The 21,596-nt window shown below is 48.1% G+C and overlaps 1 protein-coding gene, 1 long non-coding RNA gene and 1 pseudogene across 5 annotated transcripts in view; 1 reads left to right on the forward strand and 2 right to left on the reverse strand.

Annotated features, from left to right (window-relative positions):
- Positions 1 to 2,669, forward strand: part of LOC138299148 (N-acetyllactosaminide alpha-1,3-galactosyltransferase-like) — a 58,224-nt gene extending 55,555 nt beyond the window's left edge. For all 4 annotated transcript variants that reach the window (XM_069237212.1, XM_069237210.1, XM_069237211.1 and 1 more), the window contains one exon: positions 729 to 2,669. In XM_069237212.1, the coding sequence (XP_069093313.1) occupies positions 729 to 1,413 (685 nt within the window). In that variant the 3' untranslated portion in view covers positions 1,414 to 2,669. The remainder of the gene's footprint in view (positions 1 to 728) is intronic.
- The window catches only part of LOC138299149 (uncharacterized), a 166,999-nt gene that overhangs the window by 124,348 nt on the left and 21,055 nt on the right, over positions 1 to 21,596 (reverse strand). The window lies entirely within an intron of this gene.
- Positions 16,531 to 16,639, reverse strand: LOC138302318 (5S ribosomal RNA; annotated as a pseudogene).

The raw sequence follows: 21,596 nt of genomic DNA on the forward strand, positions 1-21,596 counted from the left end.
ATCCAAAACAAAGTGGCAGCATGCAGTGAAAAAGTGTGCCCAGCTAGCGGTCACCCGACAGCAGGACCAAACAGGGGGCCTTTTGGGCTGTGACCGAAGCACAGCCTCGTGGAGCTAAGCGGCTGAGGCAGCAGCAATGGGGGAAGCGGTGCACAAGATCAGGAGGTCAAGGGCTACTCACTGGGAGAAGCCTCCATAAGTAGTCCTGGGAGGTAGGAGGGGCTGGCAAGGAGGATAGTATTCCCATTTCAGGATAGGTGTGAGGAAGAACCACAAGAATGCTGGACCAGTATGAGTCCTCCACCTGCATTCTTGGCTTTGACTTTACATAAATTGAACTCTGACCTAGTACCCAGGTATTGGTTAACATAACCATTTTTTTTTCAGGTGTGCTATGTGGGTCGTAATCCTTGACCTTGAACAACCACCTGCATCATCATGGGTAGCGACACAGATGGTCTGGTCAGGCACATAGCAGGTGGTGTGGGATGTACTGGCAGAGCTGTGGCCACACTTCATGCAAACATAGTGGAACCTTGTGATTGGGAGGGTTATGCCAAGAGATTTGGATAGATGCTGAAGATAGGTGCATGGGTGGGTGTCAGGCAAATATGTGATTGGGCAAGATCTCTTAATAGTTTATCTCCTCGCACCACATTTTTTCTCTCTTTCTGTCACCTTTGTTGGTTAGCCCTCAATTAATTATTGCTCTTATCTCTCCTATCCAGGTACATCCCAAGATATCTTGGGCACTTTCTGGAAACTGCAGAGCTTTACTTCATGCCAGGATATTCTGTTGTCTACTATGTGATGGTAGACAACCTCTCCCTGGTTCCCAAAATCCATTTGCTGCCCAACAGGTCTATGGTGGTGACTAAAGTCCAGAAGCATGACCGCTGGCAAGAGATTAGTATGATGCGCATGAGAGATATCATTGAGTTGGTGGTCCCACGTGCTAAGACGGAAGTTAACTTTCTTTTCTGCATGGATGTAGACCAAGAGTTCACTTCTCACTACGGCGTTGAAACTTTGAGTGACTTGGTGGCCCAGATCCACTCCTACCACTACCTCTGGCCCAAATTCATGCAATCGTTTGAAACCAATCCTGCCTCTGCTGCTTATGTTGACCCCAGCAAGAGTGACTACTACTACCACGCAGCCACCTTTGCAGGGACAGTCCCTGAGATCTTAAAGCTGGCAAAAGCCTGCCTAGAGGGCATCTGGAGGGACAAAGAGAAAGGGATTGAGGCAATCTTTCAGGAAGAGAGTCATCTCAATCATTACCTGTTGCACACAAAGCCCACCAAGGTCCTGTCACCTGAGTACAACTGGGATGGATGGCGGAATGTCAAATACCCCACTTTGCGCTGGATGCCCAAAGACTACAGAAATCTGCGTGAAAATCCAGCTTGACCCTCACAATATAGTATTAATAATTTATGTGAAGTCACCACAGCCGCATCATTCCTATTGTTTTAGTTGCACTAGCATTGGAATAGGATATTAAGTACTAGGGTCAGCCGTGTTTGGAGATGACGATCTAGAGGGTCCATTGAATGCACTGTAATAGGTTGATCCATGAGTCCTCCAAGGGTCCCATACTAAACCAACCATGACGTTTTTGTCCATATTTAGCTATGGAGTCTTAACTATATTTAACTAGATTTAAGAAATGTGGCACTGCGCCCAGTCCAGTGCCACTTTCCTCACGCCCCTCTACCCCTACATGTGAGCGCTGTATTTAGAATACAGCGCACCATGGCGCAGGGTAGGGGGCAATAGCGTAAAAATCTTTTGACGCTATTGATGGTACTGTTCAAGGTTAGCGCCCAAATTTTGGTGCTAACTCTGAACAGTACAAAGGGGCCCATTGTAACTAATGGTGTGCCCCCTTTTAATGCCTGCTCTGAACAGGCCTTAAAAATGCCACAAAAAATGATGCAATGAAATCTTTTAGATTTCTTTACACCATTTTTTCGGCACCCCTAAGGGGGGAACGCCCCCCTTTTGCATACATTATGCCTGGCACAGGCATGATGTGGCGCCAGGGGTTACAAAGTGGCACAATGCATGCATTGCTGCACTTTGTAAATATGGTGCCGCGATTTTTGAAGCCTAGCACCACATTAGCGTAAAAAAAAAAAATGATGCTAATGTGGCGCTACAGCTTCTTAAAACTGGGCCTTTGTGTGGGAAAATTAAGGCCCATATTTATACTTTTTTAGCGCCGAATTTTCTCCACTTTTTGACGCAAAAGCGGTGCAAACTTACAAAATACAATTGTACTTTGTAACTTTGCGCCGCTTTTGCATGAAAAAATGACGCAAATCCAGTGCTAAAAAAGTATAAATACGGGCCTAAATCCTTTAAGTGAGGGGCCAGAATTGCTATCCCCCAAGAAACAGATGCTAAATAAAAAATGTTTATGAAGTAGGACTTATATTGAATGAAGTTCAATTAAATATATATTTGATCGAATAAATACAATATAATAGTTGTCCAGTGAGACAATGTTAGTGTGCACAGCTAAACAGTAAAGGTAAAAGGTAATACTGACTGTGAATAACAATTCTTCTTGGAGTGCAGATCATAGTATCAGTTCAGACCTCAGCTTTTGTACATTCAATGTTTTAAACATCAATGTTCAGCCAATAAACTTGATAAGTTAATGTTTCAGTCTCTGATAATGAGTGACAGCATCTTGCAAGTTAGAAGCAGGACTCTTTTCATCCTTTCCAAATGGATGCTCTAAAGAAATAGGATTTTTTATTCACTTCTGATTTGTCTGAAACTTACTCTGAATAAACATAAGCCATTAGCTACCATGTTTAGAAGATACTACCATCTGTTTGTCCTGATGAAGACTCAATGATTAATCACTTTGGCCTCTTAATTAAAAGATTTACTTTTCTTATAAGGAAATCAGAGGGAACCATTGTTTCTGTCTAGTACAATATTGCTCAGGTTCCCACGAACACTGGGTTGCCCCTTGTTCTTTATTGTGAATACTTTGAATGACAGTTGTAAAAAATGGTGTTATTTGTAGCCAAGGATGTGGGTGCTTCAAAGTAATAATTCCGCAACCTTCTCTTTACTGGGAACCAAGGCCCATATTTATACTTTTTGACGCAAAATGTTTAGCTCTGCCTTGCGCCATTTTTTTTAGCACCATCCTGGCGTCATATTTATACTATGACTCACAATGGCGCAAAAAAATGGTTAGAGTAAAAAAATTTGACGTAGACCATTGCGCCCTGTCGCAAGGCAAATCGAAGTAAATGCAGCAAAACTGACTCTAACCCGCTTGGTGGCACGTAAACATATTGCAAACTGGTATGGACCATTTTAACCCCACATTTGCGTCAACTTTAGATGCTAAAGCAGGAAAGGTGGCAAAGCAGAGAGAAGATGGAAGCAGCAGGCCAGGTGAGACCCCAGGGTGACCCCATACACCCAGGAACCAACCAGGAGGACACATAGAAGTCCCAGGGGAAGGAAAAGAAAAGGCGCAAGTGTCGGTTTAGTGAGGAGGAGCATGAGATCCTTGTGATAGAGCTGACTGAGCACCAACACAAGCTATTCGTCACCTCCAAATTGCCGGTTGGTAAGAGAGAGGCGAAATGGCAGCAAATAGTGGACAAAATAAACAGTGTGGCAGAGGTGAAGCGAACTGTCACCGAGTGCAAGAAATGTTGGCATGATTGTAAGCGAAGAACTAAGTGTAAAATGGCCAGGATCAGAAAGGCAGCACTGCAAACTGGAGGTGGAAGTCCAGCACCACAGGAGGACCTAGATGAGATGGAGGAGATCGTTGCAGCGGTCATCCCGTAAGAGCTGGTCCCAGGAATACAAGGACAGCGGAGACTTCCAACAACCACCACGAATGCAGGGTAAAAGTTGAATGTGGGAAAGAATTGACAATTTTACTAATGCCAGAAGGGAGAGGCACATAGGACATACTCAATGCATGTGAAAGGAGTGCAGCGGAACACATTGCCCATGAATCAAGTTGCACCATTCAAACATAAGCGACACATGTACACACGCCTTGGTCGTGCCATGCACTACAACACATACACAACCTGGACAAACGTCAATCACCAGGGCTATATACCAACAGGTACATATGCAGCACATGGGATGGAAGGGATGTCTAATTACTGTGCCTGTGTCATCACAACACCTCTTGCAGACAGTCAAACCTACCTTACCCACACAACTGAGACATCAGAGACTAGGAAGTAAGTCAATACCATTTCTGGGGTAACGTCATGGCGGTGTTTCTTGCAGAAACACTTCACAACTGCCATGTCCCACTGCCAAAACACATATGTGCTGCATCTTACAGCACACAATAAAATGGCAACTAAGATAACATTACACAGACATGTGCAGGAACCCACACCACCCTGCACACAAACAACACATCCTCATAAGGCAGCCACTTCTCCATCATGCTGCATCAATGCCTGTCTGGGTACGGGGAAAACCAATCTGTGCAGCTGCTGGGGGAATTTCAGGGTGGTCCCGTATCACAGGAAACATGGCACTACCCTGTGTAACTAGTCTGGTGCAGTGTGGAGCCACACATATTGACACTGATCAGAACTGTGCCACTAGAGAACATATGCACTACAGATTGTGCAACACAACACATACAGGCTGAGCCCACAACAAATCAGGCACAACCATGTGAGCCACACAGGAATGGGGAAAACAATCACACAAACACAACATATGGTGTATATCTCAGAACACCACGGTGCACAATATCACATTGACGGGCGGAGTATGGTGCATGGGCAAGTCTGGTGTTGGTAAGACTGCTAGTGTAGTTTACCCTCTGTGGTTGGCAGTATGAGTTACATGCTGGGATGCTGGGTGGAAATCTGTCTTCTCGTGTCAGCTCTGTGGGGCAGTTACCACAATATTGTTGCAGGATCAAATACAGCCATCACCAATCTTGGGGTGCATTGGGTGTGACAGCACACGTTGCACTTGTTACTGCAAATCAGGCAGTGGAAAGCGCAAAGGGTTTGCCATGGGGTCCCCTGCACTGCCCATGCCAGGTGCATGGGATGTGCAGGGGCAACTAGGGGCACACCACACCACATTACCACAACCTTTGCATGGGGGTTGGACCGCCATGCTAAGGCTGGCTGTAAAGCGATAACATACCTGGAGGTTAGCACTGATTGTAAAGCTGGGCTGGTGTCACAAGACAGGTGGCATTGCAAGTCTGTAAGCTGCCAGCAACCTGCCAGTGCCAGTCCATTGGCCCATAGGGCATTCCCCATAGTCTACATGTGCCACTTCCACCTGCGCTGTTTGCGGTGGTCATATTGGCAATGGCAGTCTGGTGGTCACAGTACTGCCAGAATTGTAATAAAGGGTCCATGTATGCACCAGTACAACTAGCTGCAAAATCTCCATCAAACTAGTTCGAGGCCCTGATCAAGGTTGAAAATGAGTCAACTGGCTTTGTCCATAATTTGGTGGCATCAAGCACAGTCATGTAGAAAATGATGTACAGATCAACAAATGATACCCATGCTGGACATCCCTGGGTCCACCTCTGTGTCAGTGTTAAATTAGCTGCACTACCACAATGCTGCATCCTTTGCACCATAGTGCAAGTTTGGCTGCATTGAGGGGGAGACATTAGTAATGTAGGAGGAGCACCTTCCAGCACAACCAGAAACTGAAATGGCAATCTGCTAGCTCCATATGTGCTGTGGAATGCAGCACACATACACATACATCAACATGAGGAGCAATAAAAGGAAATTACAATATTGCGCATTGGTAATGCCAGCCCTGGGTGATGTAAGGTTTTGGTGCCACCCTGGTGTATGAAAAACACGTAAAACTACCACAGAGGCAAATTGCAATGTGTGTTGGTGTGGTTTGACCACAGCAACACCCATTGCAAGTCCCTACCATGGAAATTGATGTATAAGAAGGCACTATAAAAAACAATATGGTGTCAAGCCACCAAAAGGAAATACATCACACCTTGTAAATATGACGCAGCCTATTGCACCCCCTGAGCTTCCCTTTACGTGACACTCAGGTTCCGCAAAGGGCTGATAAATTGCACCCATTATGTACAAGAACAATGTCTGGGTTGTAAGTTGTCAGTGAACTTCCAATAGCAAATTAATGAAGTGACATGTCAACTGTCACAACATAGAAAGACTGATTTTACACCATCTCATTGCAGAGGATGATGGCTCTCCTGCTGATCTGCCTGTCCTGCAGTTCTCCGATGACCTGGATGACCAGATGACAACCATCAGTCAACAGACCCTTCAGGATGTCCTGGTATCCCTCCAGATACCACCCCCAGTTGCAAGGAAGACAACCAATGTAGCAGCCATCCCAGATGACCCACCCAAAACCCAAAATTTACAACCTGCCAGCACAGACACAGCTCAGGACTCCAAGGGCTCAGAGACAAGGTTCCAGAGGACAGTGGTAGGAGTCCAGCGGGATCTGGCCAAGCGGGTGGGGATGGAGACCGTGGCAGCCAGCCTAGAGTGAATGCGCATGTGCTTGTGGCAGCTAATGAACAACACAGCTGCCAACCAAGGCACACACTCCCCACTGTGTGGAGTCCACCAGTGTCTGAAGGACACAGCTGCTGCCATGAGGGAGATGCAACAACAACTGCCCTCCCAAACTGGCAGAAGCATGATAGAGAACAAGCTGGATTCCATTCAGCGTGAAGTGGCCTCCCTTAGGGCAGACACGGCTGCCTACCATCGGGATGTTGCGGCTATCCAGAATAATCAGCAGTTCCTCCTTGATGCAATACCACAAATGGCTGTTGCTGGAATTTGGACTCCACATCTTCAACCACTGAAGTGTGTGTGGCCCCCTTTGCCTCCCCCACCACCACCACCAATGGCACATGAGACACCACACACATTGGAGGATGAAGATGTGGAACAGATCACCTTTACTCGGAAGAGTGCCTAGTAGCACCAGTCTATGCCACATGGGCAGTGTTCTCCTTAGTTCTGTGCTAAAGATCATGCCAGTGTTGTCACAGTAGGAAATGTGCACTCTTCACTCACACACTGTTGACCTGTCTGGTATGACCTGTCATGGTCTCTCACTTACCAATTGGCAATTTTTGTTCCTTGACACTTATCAACACTACTCTGAAGCATGTCTCAGGACATGTCCCTCAACCCTGGACTCTGATTGTGGCAAAAAACTGTTAGTGAGAAATGGAGTTTCACACCTGGACAGTGTTGATATATCACGTAGACATTTTCACCTGTAAATAAACACATTGTATACATTTTCCATGTCAACGTTTTCTGTGATCCTTCTACTCAGAAAAATGTTAGTATTGTGTGAAACCATTTCAATGACCCCAGAAGATCAGTACATGAGTGCTGTACTGTGGGGCCACAAAGCTACACACATGTATCCAAACATGACAGTGGTGTAGAATGTAGACTTCTCATAATCTGATGGATACATGTAGACTTTGGTCAAGATATACGACATGTCAGGCAGAAAACAAAGTCAAAAGGCAATGTAGCCAGCTGGGAGTAGCAGAATAACTCACCGGTGTGGTACAGAGGTAACTAACCTCATCAGTGATGGGCATCAGTCTATGATGAAGGGTAGAGTACCATTTGGGCCTGGTGTCAGATCTGTCACAATTCCCAACATTGTCCCAACAGGAGCCCAACAATGACAGCTGAAGCACCAGACTAACCTATCCAAGAGAAAGCAGACACTGACAGAATGAATGGTGGCTACGCTGCATGGCAGCTGCATGGACAAGTAGATGTGATGTTGCAGCCAATGTGACAGCTCTGTTGTCAATAGGTGACGCACATGTTAAGAGGTGGATTTGAAGGCAGGACGGATTCTCTAGGCCAACCACCAATTTGCCCTGTGCACTCATGGGAAGACCCTGAAACTCTAGCATATTACATAAATTGCATGGGAGAATGCAAAACTATTTATTATTGATTCAAGTAACCTAAAAACAACTAAAACCTACCCTATCCTAAACTAACCTATACTAGCTATACTTATCCAACAACTAAAGCTATCTATCTACCCTATGCTAAACTTAACTTACACATTGAACACCACATTGTCCCCCCAGCCCCCTTAAGTTACAAGAGCAGGGCAACACATGCTAATACTACACAGTTACTAACTAATTCTAAACACATATGTATTTTTTGGTATTTTTTTTATGTGATAAAACAAATAGATACACCAACATGACCAACCACCCACAAATAAACATATATTGTAATGAGAAAAAAAAACACCTCCCAAATACACTTTTCCTAACTCCAATCAATCATAGTTTTTGGATAGCGCACTACTCACCCGTGAGGGTCTCAAGGTGCTGGGGGGCAAAAGGGGGTGGAGAGGTGCTGCTACTGCTCAGCCAGGTCTAGAGGTGTCTCCTGAAGGTCAGCAGGTCCTGTGTCTGTCACAGGTGGATTGGAAGAGTGTTCCACGTCTTGGCGGCGAGGTGGGAGAACGATCTGCCACAAGCGGTCGTTCTGTGGATGCGAGGAACGGTGGCGAGGGCAAGGTCAGTGGAGCGAAGCTGGCTGGTCGGGGTGTAGAAGGAGAGTCGTCTGTTGAGGTATTCTGGTCCGGTGGTGTGCAGTGCTTTGTGAGCGAGGTGAAGAGCTTGAATGTGATTCTCTTGTTGATGGGGAGCCAGTGCAGGTCTCTCAGGTGGGCTGTGATGTGGCTGTGGCAGGGGATGTCCATGATGAGGCGTGCAGAGACGTTCTGTATGCATTGCAGTCTTTTCTGGAGCTTGGCCGTGGTTCCTGCATAGAGGGCGTTGCCGTAGTCCAGTCTGCTGCTTTCGAGGGCTTGGGTGACCGCCCTTCTGCTTCCGGTGGGGATCCATTTGTAGATCTTCCGAAGCATGCAGAGGGTGTTGAAGCAGGAGAAAGAGACGGCGTTGACTTGCTGGATCATTGATAGCGATGAGTCCAGGATGAACTCCAGGTTGCGTGCGTGGTCATGGGTGTCGGTGCGGTTCCCAGTGGTGCAGGCCACCAGGAGTCCCAGGCAGAGGGTGTGGAACAGAGGATGAGGACCTCAGTCTTGTCAGAGTTCAGTTTCAGGCAGCTGTTCTTCATCCATTTGGTGACGGCCTTAATTCGTTCTTGAGGGTCTCCTAATCTACCGTCCTCCTGGTCCCCTCTCTAAGTTTCTTCTGAGATGGACCGACCTGCTGGAACCTCTTATTATGGCCCCTAAAGCCATTATATTAGGTGATTTTAATATTCATTTTGATGATATTAGCAATCCTCTGGTCACTGAATTCCTCAATCTTATGGCCTCTTTGGATTGGGTTCTAAAGGGGGGTCCAGCTACTCATATAGCTGGCCATATCCTTGACGGGATCTTCACCCGTCCTGAGGAGCAGTTAAAGCTTACGACTATCCCGCTAGACTGGACTGACCATTCTCTCCTGACTTTTAAATTTACTGAAAGACAGTTTCTTCTTACACCTAAACCCCCTAATAAATTGATAAGGCAATGGAAAAGCACCAAAGCCGAACATTTGAGAACGGCACTAGAGCACGGCTGGAATTAGCCAAATATGTCTATTCTGCTGCCGCTTGCTCGCTTTAACCAAGGAATAGCCACGGCCATTGACTCTCTAGCCCCTCTGAAGGTTTATGCGCCCGTACCGGAATAAGAACCTAGCCAACCATGGTTCTCTAAGGACCTCAAACTACTTCAGAGGAAATATCGACAATAGGAGCGCCGCTGGAGACTCAGTCCCAGTTCCAGCGAGAAAGCGAATTTAAAATGTGCTCTAAAAACCTACAGAGAGGCTTGCTTTGCGGGTAAATCAGACTATTATACTTCAAGAATTAGAGAGGGGGCCAGCTCCTCCAGAGAGTTGTTTAAAGTTATCAACGCCCTAACTGCTCCCCTTGGTACGCTTGAGTTGGAGAACTCTCAGGATTTCTGCAATAAAATAGCTAAATTTTTTGAAAGCAAAATCATAAATATTCATTTGAGCTTCACTTCTTGCAAGGCTCAGGGGAATTCTCTACTTACAGACGCTACGATGATGCTCCCCTTTGCTTCACTCACTGCCACCCTCGACAACCCTCAATTACTTTCAAGGTTAAAAATTCCATCTTATGATGTAATCCATAAACTGATCCATGAATGTAAATCAGGCTCCCCGCTAGATCCCTGCCATTCTCCAGCTGGTCCCTGATCTGGTGGCATCTGCATTAGTTCCCATTTTTCAGGAGGTTCTTACAACCAGCATATACCCGAATACATGGAAAGAGACCATCATTATCCCCCTAAAAAAAAGGAAAGAGTGATGACTTAGCCAATTTTCTTCCTTTTCTGGCCAAAATTTTTGAAAAATATATTAACAAAGAAGTGGTCAATTTCTTGCTAGAATCGTTGGGCTTAGATGTCTCTCAACATGGATTCCGGAAATCCCACAGCACCGAATCCGCTCTCATCTCTTCATCAGATACCATTCGTAGAATGGTAGATGAGGGCCAGGGTGTCATTCAGGTATTGCTCGATTTATCGGCTGCATTTGATACCATCGCACCCCATATTCTGTTAGAACGATTATATAATACAGGTGTCAGGCATCAAGCCCTTAAGCTTCTTGAATCGTTCCTAACCAATAGGTGGTCTACGGTAAGCAGTGGAGATTTCAAATCCCCTGCTTATCTCTTGCCCTGTGGGGTCCCGCAGGGCTCGTCTCTCAGCCCTACTCTATTCAATCTTTATGTTGCCCCTTTGGCTGAATTAATACGCTCTTTTGGCTTCATCCCTACCTCCTATGCAGATGATACACAACTTATCATCCCTATCAATAAAAATGTGGAGGAAGTTGCGGCTTGTTTTAACGCCTGTATGTCAGCTGTAAATAGCTGGATGAAGGCCAACTGGCTAAAACTGAACTGCGAAAAAAACGAGATTCTCTGTTTTGGTATTAGCAGGGAACAGTGGTCTCCGAGCTGGTGGCCTAAAGAGTGTGGTACTCCTCCCATCCCGGGTTCCACCTCAAGGAATTTAGGATTACTCTTTGATGACCATTTATCTTTCAAACCCCAGGTCAACCAGACCGTCAAAACCTGTATGTGAATTTTGAAGAAACTGAAGAAAGTTTTTCCCTATATTCAAAACAATGGAGAATCACAGCTACCCTGGCCCTTGTCCTGTCCAGATTGGATTACGGTAACGCTCTTTTGCTCAATCTGGACAAAGGTTCCCTTAATAAATTGCAGCTGATGCAGAACACAGCTGCCAGAATGCTATTGAACCTTCCACGATTGGCTTCTGCTAAGGATAGCCTTAAACGTTTACACTGGCTCCCGGTAGCCCAACTGATCATTTTTAAAACTCTCTGTATCACCCATAAATCTACCCATGGGATCGGATCTAAGTATCTGACGTCCAAATTACAGCGGTACAGACCCGAAAGACTGCTGCGTTCTGCCAGCACCCATCAAATTCAAGTCCCCCGCACCAAGAAGGTGAAATGGGGTGATAAAGCCTTCACCATCGCAGCTGCAAAGAATAGGAATTTACTCCCTCTGGAACTTAAAAGAGAGCACAACTATCTCACTTTCAGAAAACGGGTTAAGACTTGGCTTTTTCCATGATAAGTCTTGACCCTGATTCTTCTTTCCTTCAGAGATTGTACACTCTCACCTTAGTCAGCGCTTCGATGCCTTCGGGCCGGAACGCGCTTTAGAAATGCACTATACATACATACATACATACATACATTCCTTCGTGGAGGTTGGTTTTGGCAGCGGCGGGGTCCTTGGTGAGGGAGAGGATCAGCTGGGTGTCATCGGCGTATGAGACGATGTTGAGGTTGTGTGATCGGACGATGTTTGCGAGCGGAGCCATGTAAACGTTAAAGAGGGTTGGGCTGAAAGACGACTCCTGGGGTATGCCACAGATGATCTTGGTAGCTTCCAAGCAGAATGGAGGGAGGCGGACTCTCTGGATTCTGTCAGTGAGGAAGGAGGTGATCCAGTCCAGGGCTCTGTCATGGATTCCTGCGTCGTTGAGGCGTTTGAGTAGGATGTGGTGGCAGATGGTGTTGAAGGTGGCCGAGAGGTCCAGGAGGATGAGGGCCGTGGTTTCGCTGTTGTCAAGTAGGGACCTGATGTCGTCGGTGGCGGTGTTGAGGGCGGTTTGGGTGCTGTGGTAGCTGCAGAATCAGGATTGGGATGAGTCAAGAGTGTTGTTCTTCTCGAGGAAGCGGGTCAATTGTTTGTTGACAATCTTCTTGATTACTTTTCTGGGAAGGGAAGCAGGAAGATGGGCCGGACGTTCTTGAGGTCCTTTGGGTCTGCCTTGGGTTTCTTGAGGAGTGCGTTGATCTCGGCGTGTTTCCAGCTCTCTGGGAAGATGGCAGTCTCCAAGGAGCTGCTGATGATCTTCCAGAGTTGGGGTGCGATAACGGAGCTTGCTTTGTTGAAGATGTGGTGAGGGGAGGGGTCGGATGGAGAGCATGAGTGGATGGTGTTCATGATTTTGATGGTGTTGTCGTCGTTGACGTGGGTCCAGGAGAGCAGGCGGTTGGTGTGGCTGGGAAGCGGTGAGTCTGTGGTGTCGGTGGTTGATGGTGGGGTCTGGGTATTGAAGCTGTCATGGATGTCTGCGATCTTGCGGTAGTAGAAGGTGGCTAGGGAGTCGCAGATGTCTTGCGATGGTGGGATGCCGTTGACGTTGGAACCGGGGTTGGAGAGTTCCGTCACGATGTTGGAGAGCTCCTTGTAGCTGTGTGCATTGTTGTCGATGAGTTCTTTGAAGGATGTTCTTTTGGCGGTTCGGATGAGATAGTGATGTCTGCAGATGTTGTTCTTGAAGGCTGTGGTTGTCCAGTGTATTTTCTTGGTGCCACTTCTTCTTGAGTCTTCGGCATGTTTGTTTGGATTCTTGGAGGTTGGTGGTGAACCAGAAGGCCTTTCGGTCGGTGCGTCTGTTTGAAGGTGTCTTGATCGGGTGAGAGTGTTGGCACAGTCGTCGATCCATTGCCTGAGGCTGTGGGCGGCTGTGTCGGTGTCGGTGGTGTCCATTGGTGGGTTCCGGGAGAGGGTGGTGATCAGCTGGTCTTCGGCGACCTTGTTCCATCTGCGGCGGGGAATACGCTGCGGGTGGTGGTGCGTTGTGGGTTTCTCTAAGGTGAAGTGGATGCAGCGGTGGTCAGTCTAGTCGAGTTTGGTGGTGTAGCTGAAGTAGATGTGTTTGCTGGCGGAGAAGATGGGGTCAAGCGTGTGTCCTGCGGAGTAGGTGGGTGTCGTGACGAGCTCCTTGAGTCCGATGTTGTCGAGCAGGGTGGTGGAGTTGTTTTCATTGGTGTTCTCAAGGGGGAAGTTCAGGTCCCCAAGGAGTATGTAGTCTGTGGATGAGAGGGCGTGTGTACTGACGACGTTGGAGATGGAGTCGATGAACTGCTGTCAGGGTCCGGGGGTCTGAAGACGTGGGTCCCTCTGAGGGTGGTGTTTGGATTGGTGTGGATCTGGAAGTGCAGGGTGTTTGGCGGCGCTGAGGGTGTCTTCGGTGCTGGTCGTGATTCTGAGGGTATTCCTGTGGACGATGGCGACACATCCTCCTGGTCTTTTGGTGCAGTCTCTACAGGTGATTTTGTAGCCGTTCGGGATGGCTATGGCGATGTCAGGTGCTGAGGAGGGCGTTCATCCAGGTCTCGGTCAGGAAGGTGATGTCCGGAGAGGCTGAGTCGAGTAGGTTCAGAGTGCGATGGCGTGTTTGTGGACAGGCCGGGTGTTGAGTAGGATGCATATGAGATGGTTGCGTCCTGTCTTGGCGGGCGGGTCGCTGGAGTGGAGGCTGGTAAATAATCTAAATACCTACGCAAACCTAACACTAACCCTCTAACACCCACAATAAAATATTATAAAACTTCATAAGGGAGGGGACTGAACTGGGAGGTTGGAAATAACAAGGAAAGTCACACTTTGGCCTTCTTGATCTTCTTCTTGATGTAACTGAACATCTTATTGTTGTCCACAACTTCCTCCTCCAACTTGTCTAAACAATTTAGAATGAGGGACACGTCCGTCTGCAGATCCTGCAGCAACTGCATTGAACCGGCGGCAGGTTATGTGAGCAGTGGTGCCTGTGTGGCGACTGATGCAGCTGATGTGTTTGGGGTGGTGCCAGCTGTGCCCCCTTGCAGTGCTGAGGAGCCTGAAGCATGGTGGACCTTTTTAGGCTGTGTGGGGGTCCCCATATGGGAATGCCCGCCATTCCCGTGTAGCCTTCTCTGCCCGGAAGCGGCGACCCATGCGTCGGTACCCTGACTCCACTTTCAAGATGTGGCGGTACCATACTGCCTATCTTAACACAAACAGAGAGTCAGGGAGAGGAGGAAGACCACTCCAAACCTGAACCATAAACACAAGAAGTATGGGCTTCACTTATAAGATCGAACCGCTGGTAAAAGATTTACCTAGGGCTCCTCAGTCTCATACTATGAGTACCGTATTCAGTGCTGTTTAAAGTTATGTGGTAAGGGGAGTTTCCTTTACGGACTAGGTGGTCTCACACACTATGTAATGTCTTGCTTCATCATATGACCACCTAGCCCCACCCAGGTAGGACAATGCCACCTGGGCGGACTCAACCTCACTGTTAAAAGAACAGGAGGGAGTGCGGAAATTCAAATTATCTGGAAGTATGTGGGATCCAGCTATGCTAGGGAAAATATAAAAACACCAGTCAGTCACCTGTGTTATACTACACCTTTATTCGTGGTGACCGCTGGTGAGGTTAAGAACAGAAGATGGGACACCTATATGAAAGTAAAGACTCGCGGGGTCACCTATCTAATAGTTACTGGCCAACATGTTTCTGCCCACTGCTAAGAGCCAAAGAAGGTCTCGGGGCATTCTTCAGGGCCTGGGATCCCTCAGTCTCATGCACTACAAAAGCAAGAAAAAAGAGAGACTACTCCACTAGGAGCAGTTCAGATATTATAGAGATAGAGGGCCTACCTGTGGGGAGTTACTCTATGGAGGCCCAAGGGAACTAAAAAAGATAGTACTTTATACATATCAGTGACACACAGCAATGCACAGCACACAAGGAAGTGACACAGCAAGCACAAAGTCATGCAATATAATCGTGAATAATACGTGTAAAGGAATAAAGAAGGTCTCTTACCCTAATCCTGAAGGGCTAATGGCCCCCAGGTCTAAAGGAGGGGGAGTGTCCCCTTATAGTCACACACTAAAATCAGGAAAATCAGGCAAAACAAAACAAGGAACAACCTATGAGCTGTATGGAGGGCCGAAGAGGTCAACATTCTGGTAGCCAAAGTTACTCTACGCTGTTTAAGCGGCATTGGGCCTGGGACATTGCTGGAGCCCAATAGGACAAGTAGGAAAATATAGAAGTTGTCATTTGGTTAGAGACAACGGTCTCATTGTCACCAATGAACCACGTATTTTCCTTGAAGACTTAGAGTTCAGAAAGGACCGGGCACTTATTGCATGGAAATGCACATGAGATTGGCTCATTTTTATAATCAAAACAGCGACCAGACTGTCAGAAGCACTGCTAATACAGATCAAAACAAGCAAAATCAATCTGAAGACAGGCTTGAGCATCCTCTCCTTTAAAAAGAAACTAGAGGAAACACATAAAAATATGAATGAGTACAAAGAATATTTGACTCAACAAAAAATCTCTAAATTCCAAAAAGATCTAACCAAATTCTCACACGAGAAGGTGTACCCCTATACTAAAATGGACTATGTGGCTAAGTCTAGCAATATGTCTGACACATCATCAGGAAAGAACACCAGTGCAGACTCAGATAGTGATTCCTCTGGGATTACACGGCAACGCCGTGGACGTCGTGGCCAATATCGGGGAAGGTGGAACTATCCACCTATGATGTCCCCCTTCCAATGAGGTTGGCATACTCAATATGGTCCTTTTATCACATTTTCAACACAATGTGCTGTTTTTTTTTATTGGTTGCCAATAGTGTGCTCAAGCACTATTTCTTGGGGGCTAAGGCTTATTCATGGCACAAGTCTTAAAGAAAATAAGTGGGGGGACTGACCAAGTTAGACACTATGCTAGTAACATCACGGCACATGACACCACAGCGTGTGAAATCACACCTGGTATCATAGGTAGTGGCCTCACAATCCATGACCTGACAGGAAATGACATCACAAGAAGTGAGATCTAGTCTTAAGACCTCACGCATATGCTTACCGCAAGAAAGCAAAGCCTTAGCTAGGGATCCCTTTGCCCGTCGTGGAGCAAATGTTTTCTTCAGCTTGGGCCGAGTGTAAAGTGCAGAATAATTGCAAGTTTTCCTTTGGAAAGTGTGTATTTTAGTGTTATTGCTGTTCTTTTTTATTTCTTTTTTTTAGACAGGAAAAAAAGAGTGCAGGAAATAAAAAGTGGGAAATGAAATTTGCGAGGAAGCTGTGTAATTGAGCTAAGACGTGCAGCACCTAGTGTCTGCGAGAGGCAAAATGCCTACAGCACCTGGTATTCCCAGGCGGTCTCCCATCTAAGTACTAACCAGGCCCGACCCTGCTTAGTTTCCGAGATCGGGCGCATTCAGGATGGTATGACCGTAGGCAGGAAAAGCTGCAGTTTCCGCACTCTTCTGCTCACCAAGCCCACCGCCCGGAGCCTGCTGCTCTTAATCGCACCTGCACAGACTCCCCTTGGGAAGTCGGACATGCGCTCACTACCGGAGGCCCAAAGCCCCAACCCACATGGAACACCATTTTTAGGGTCGAGCCTGCGTCACATGTGCTTGCGCATGCGTTTTGCTTGCGAGACGCATTAGTAGTTAGAAAAGGGCTTGGAGCCCCGCCCATATCACATCAGTGTCTTTCATTGGTTTGTGGGCTTGCCTTTCAAAATCTGCTTGCTTTCATTAGTGGAAGGCATGCATACGTCATGCCTTTTCTGGTGGTTAGCCCTCCTCGAGCGCAGTGACCAAGTACTGAAAACATGCGAGGCTCGCTGTTTTCTGTCCAGTTTGTGGACTACTTTTTATCTTTTTTTCGCAGCGCGATCTCGCTTGGCAGAAGTCAAGCGCTTTGCATGACATCGACCCTGTTACATAGTTAATTGCACTGTTGCCTGTTACGTAGATAATTGCACTTTTGCTGATAGGTTCAATGTGGCAAGAAAAGTCCGGTTGGGAGTTTACAACTGCTAATAGCTCTAACTTGGAGAAATGCAAGACTTGTTGCATTGCAAATGCTGGTTCTGATGGGCGCTGATCTGCAGAAAAAATACAGCAGAAAAGGTATTATTCATAACGTCTGGACTGGCATACTCATGACCCACCATATCCCTCCCATCCCCTAACGCACATACATTGACCAACATACATGCAGCACTCTGCCCAGGACCCCTCAGCCCCCCCTACACAAGGCTTACACACACAGCACTCCATACATTCATGCCCCATGCATTACTGTTTGTCTTGTGGACCATAAAGTAAAGGGTACTGCGGTAGGGCCCATCCACCAGTCTCTCCAGTTCCTATGTAGTGAAGGCAAGGACCCTTTCCCCAGACACTCGAGCCATTGTCACTTCCAGACACAGGTCACAGCAGCACTTGCAGTGTAGGTCCTCTCCTGTTGAAGGTCAGGTAGCAAGTGAGTGAACAGATAGAAAATGGCGTCACATCCGCGGCGGTGTGTACCGTCACTGCCGGCGTACATCACCATTGGCTACTGTAACACATATGGCCCAATGATAACCAATGAGGAGTTGCACGGCGGTCCTTCAGTGACGACTGCAACGGCGCACAACGCCAGCAGAATTACCTCATTTCCACTTGTCCCTCCTCACAGGTCAGGCAGCCGCCATTTCAGGTGGGCACAGGCCATGGCACCTAACTGCGTCACAGCAGACATAGGCACATCAACTGACTTACAAGTTCACATACTGTTTCTGTAAAGCAAAAATTGCATATTAATCTGAGAATATGTTTGAATATTCCGCTATCCGCCACCCCACAGGTATTCCCCCCCTCTAGTGCAGGTCCTGTCAATGCTCCATTTCTTGGCAGGTGGTTCCTTCCAAGCGACAGTGGCCATGGCATCAGGGATGTCACAGCCTATGTTCTCACACGTGCTGACCAGAGTGTTGTCTGCCCTGATGAAACCCATGTGCAGCTACATCGTTTTCCCCCAGGTGGAGGATTTGGCTTCTATGCAATGTGACATATCCCCAACATCATTGGTGCCATTGATGGTACACATATTGCCTTTGCCCTCCCCTGGAGAAACGAACAGGTGTTCAGAAATCAAAAAAGTTTTCACTCTCTGAATATGCAAATGGTGTGTTTGGCGGACCAGTACATCTCCCATGTCAATGCAAAGTATCCTGGGTCTGTGCATGATGCCTATATCCTGAGGAAAAGCAGCATCCCATATGTGATGTCTCAACTCCAGAGGCACCGGGTGTGGCTAATAGGTGAGCCCATGGTCGTTGCATGTTGCACAACCTGGCCTTGAGAGCCAGATGCCTTTTCTGCAGGAGGATGAGCCTGGGGATGGTCATGTGGCAGCGGTGGAGCCTGTGGACAGTGACGAAGAGGAGGCAGAGGAAGAGGATTTGGACAACAGAACTACAATAATTCAACAGTACTTCCAGTGACACACAGGTAAGACACTGTAACTTCACCTTCAATTGCAGTTTTGCGTTGGACATTGAACATGGCAGCCTGATTTCCCTATTTCTATGGCTGCCCACTACAGGTCATACCTATGTAAATATTACAGTACATTTGAATTGCAATGTTTACAGCTTGTTAAACTAGTACATATTTCAATCAATTGACAGACTCCATACTTGTATTAGTTCCAAGGGTGTTTATTTCAGTGCTGAGAAGTAAATGGGGATGTGCAGTGGGCTGGGTTGATGGTGGAGAACTGTTCAGGATAGAGTCTAGTCCATTGGTATCACAGATGCATTGTCCAAGGGGGCATAGGAAGTGAAGCAATGTCAGTTAAAGGTGGACAGGGTGACATGGTGGGACACAAGGGTGACAATCAGGGGAGTCCTATTTCCTGGCAGGGGTCTTGGCAATGTTCTCTAGCTTCTGCCTGGATTGCAGGGACCTTTTGTGTGGTGGTTCTCCTTCTGCAGGGTGTGGGTTGCTGGTGGCCTGTTGTTCCTGTGGGGGGGCCTCCTGACCACTAGCGTCAGCGGAGGTGGAGGGCTGTTCTTCGGCGTGGCTAGTGTCAGGGGCCCGTTGGTGTCCCACTGCCTCCCTCATGGTGTTGGCCATGTCTGTCAGCACCCCTGCAATGGTGACCAGGGTGGTGTGGATGCGCCTCAGGTCCTCCCTGATCCCCAGGTACTGTCCCTCCTGCAGCCACTGGGTCTCCTGCAGCTTGGCCAGTATCTGGCCCATGGTCTCCTGGGAATGGTGGTATGCTCCCAGGATGTTGGTGAGTGCTTCGTGGAGAGTCGGTTCCCTGGGCCTGTTCTCCCCCTGTCGCACAGCAGTCCTCCCAGCTTCCCTGTTGTCCTGTGCCTCTGTCCCCTGAACCGTGTGCCCACTGCCAATGACACCAGATCCCTGATCGTCCTGTATTTTTGGGGTTGCCTGGGGTCCCTGTGGTGGTGGACACACTGCTGATTGACGTGTTCTGGGGACAGAGGGATGGGCCCGATGGGTGGGTGCTGTGCTGGTTTTTCCTGAGGGGGGGAGGCTCTGTGGTGGTTTGGGACTGTGGCTGGGTCACCGACTGTCCAGAGGTCCCTGATGGGCCAGGTTGGTCATCCTGATCCAGGCGTGCAGAGCTGCTGTCATCACTGTGGGCCTCTTCTGGGGGGGGGACTGGATGTTGGTGGCACCTCCCTCCGGTGACGTTGTGTGGGGGGTCCTGTGGGGATGTAAATGCAGTGTTATTGTTTCTGCATGTGCCATCTTGTGCATGAGTATGTTTTCCTCTATGGTTGTTATTAGCAAGGCAGTTTTGGCTTGTGTGAGTTGTGATTTGGTTGGCTAAGTGATTGTCACTAGTGTGCATGCTGTGGTGATGGGTGTCCATGGAGGTCTGTGATGGGTGTCCATGCATTGGTGTTGCATGCAGGGCTTGGTATTGGGATGGGTGGGTTGTGATGGTTGGGTATATGTGAGGTGGTGGAGTGATGGGGGTGAGGGCAGGGGTGGAGGTATGTGATGGCATGCAGGTAGGGCATGATAGTAGTAAAGAGTTGACTTACCAGAGTCAAGTCCGCCTGCTACTCCTGCGAGACCCTCAGGATGCATGATCGCTAAGACTTGCTCCTCCCATGTTGTTAGTTGTGGGGGAGGAGGTGGGGGTCCACCGCTAGTCCTCTGTACTGATATCTGGTGTCTTGCAACCACGGAACGCACCTTCCCCGTAGGTCGTTCCACCTCTTCCTGATGTCATCCCTTGTTCTGGGGTGCTGTCCCACGGCGTTGACCCTGTCCACGACTCTCCGCCATACCTCCATCTTCCTTGCAATAGATGTCTGCTGCACCTGTGATCCGAATAGCTGTGGCTCTACCCGTATGATTTCCTCCACCATGACCCTTAGCTCCTCCTCAGAGAACCTGGGGTGTCTTTGTGGTGCCATGGTTGTAGTGGTGTGTGTGAGGGTGTGTCGGGTGATGTGTTGGGGTGTGTGCTGTGAGGTGCGTGGATGGTGTATGGGTGATGTTGTTCTGTGGCTCTGGTTCTGTGGGTGCTCTTGGTCTCTCTCTCTCTCTCTCTCTCTCTCTCTCTCTCTGTATTGGAGATTTTTTTTTAGTCGTAAAGGGTTGTGGGTAGTGTGGGTGTGTGTTTTATAATGCTGTGTGGGTGTGGTGTGTGTATGTGTGTCAGGTGTGTGTACTTTGAATTGTCCAATGTGGTGTTGTTTTGTTAGTGTGTGTGTATTTTGAGCGTGGCGGTGTGTACCGCCAATGGTTTACCATGGTTGAATGTCCGCCGCAGTGATTCGTGGGTCATGATGCTGTGGGCGTATTTCTATTGGCGTAACGGTGTGGGTTTTGGTACCGCCAGTTTATCACTGACCTTTGGGCTGGCGGACTTGTGTGTGTGTCTGTATAGTGGCTGATTTCTAAGTGTGGGTCATAATACCCGTAGCGGTATACCGCTGCAGCTGCAGTATGTTGGCAGCAATTAGCATGGCGGTAAGCAGCACTTACCGCCAATGTCATAATGAGGGCCAAAGTCTCTTTCAAGCACAAAGTACCTGGTTCACCTGCAAAGGGCCGCAGAGGAGGAGAAGCATGGAAACAAAGGGGTGTGCGTAGATTTCTCGGGCCACAAACAGCGATGCGTCATTTCGTTTTCAAGCAGGGGCGGTGTGCGTCGATTTCCGGCACTCGGTCGTGGATCCTCTTCGGGTTGCAGGGTTTTCAGACGCCCCGGGGTCTGTGCGTGGAATCCTGGGCTTGCGGAGCAAAGTCACAAGTGCTGAGTCGATCCAGTGGGCGTTGCATGGAATTTTCTCCCTCACAGCAGGCGCTGCATTGATTCCCCTCTGGAAGTCGGGCTGCATCGCCCCAGGTCGGCTGTGCGTCGATCCGG

This window comes from Pleurodeles waltl, chromosome 6, assembly GCF_031143425.1.
Source record: "Pleurodeles waltl isolate 20211129_DDA chromosome 6, aPleWal1.hap1.20221129, whole genome shotgun sequence".
In the NCBI taxonomy this organism is placed as follows: Eukaryota; Metazoa; Chordata; class Amphibia; order Caudata; family Salamandridae; genus Pleurodeles; species Pleurodeles waltl.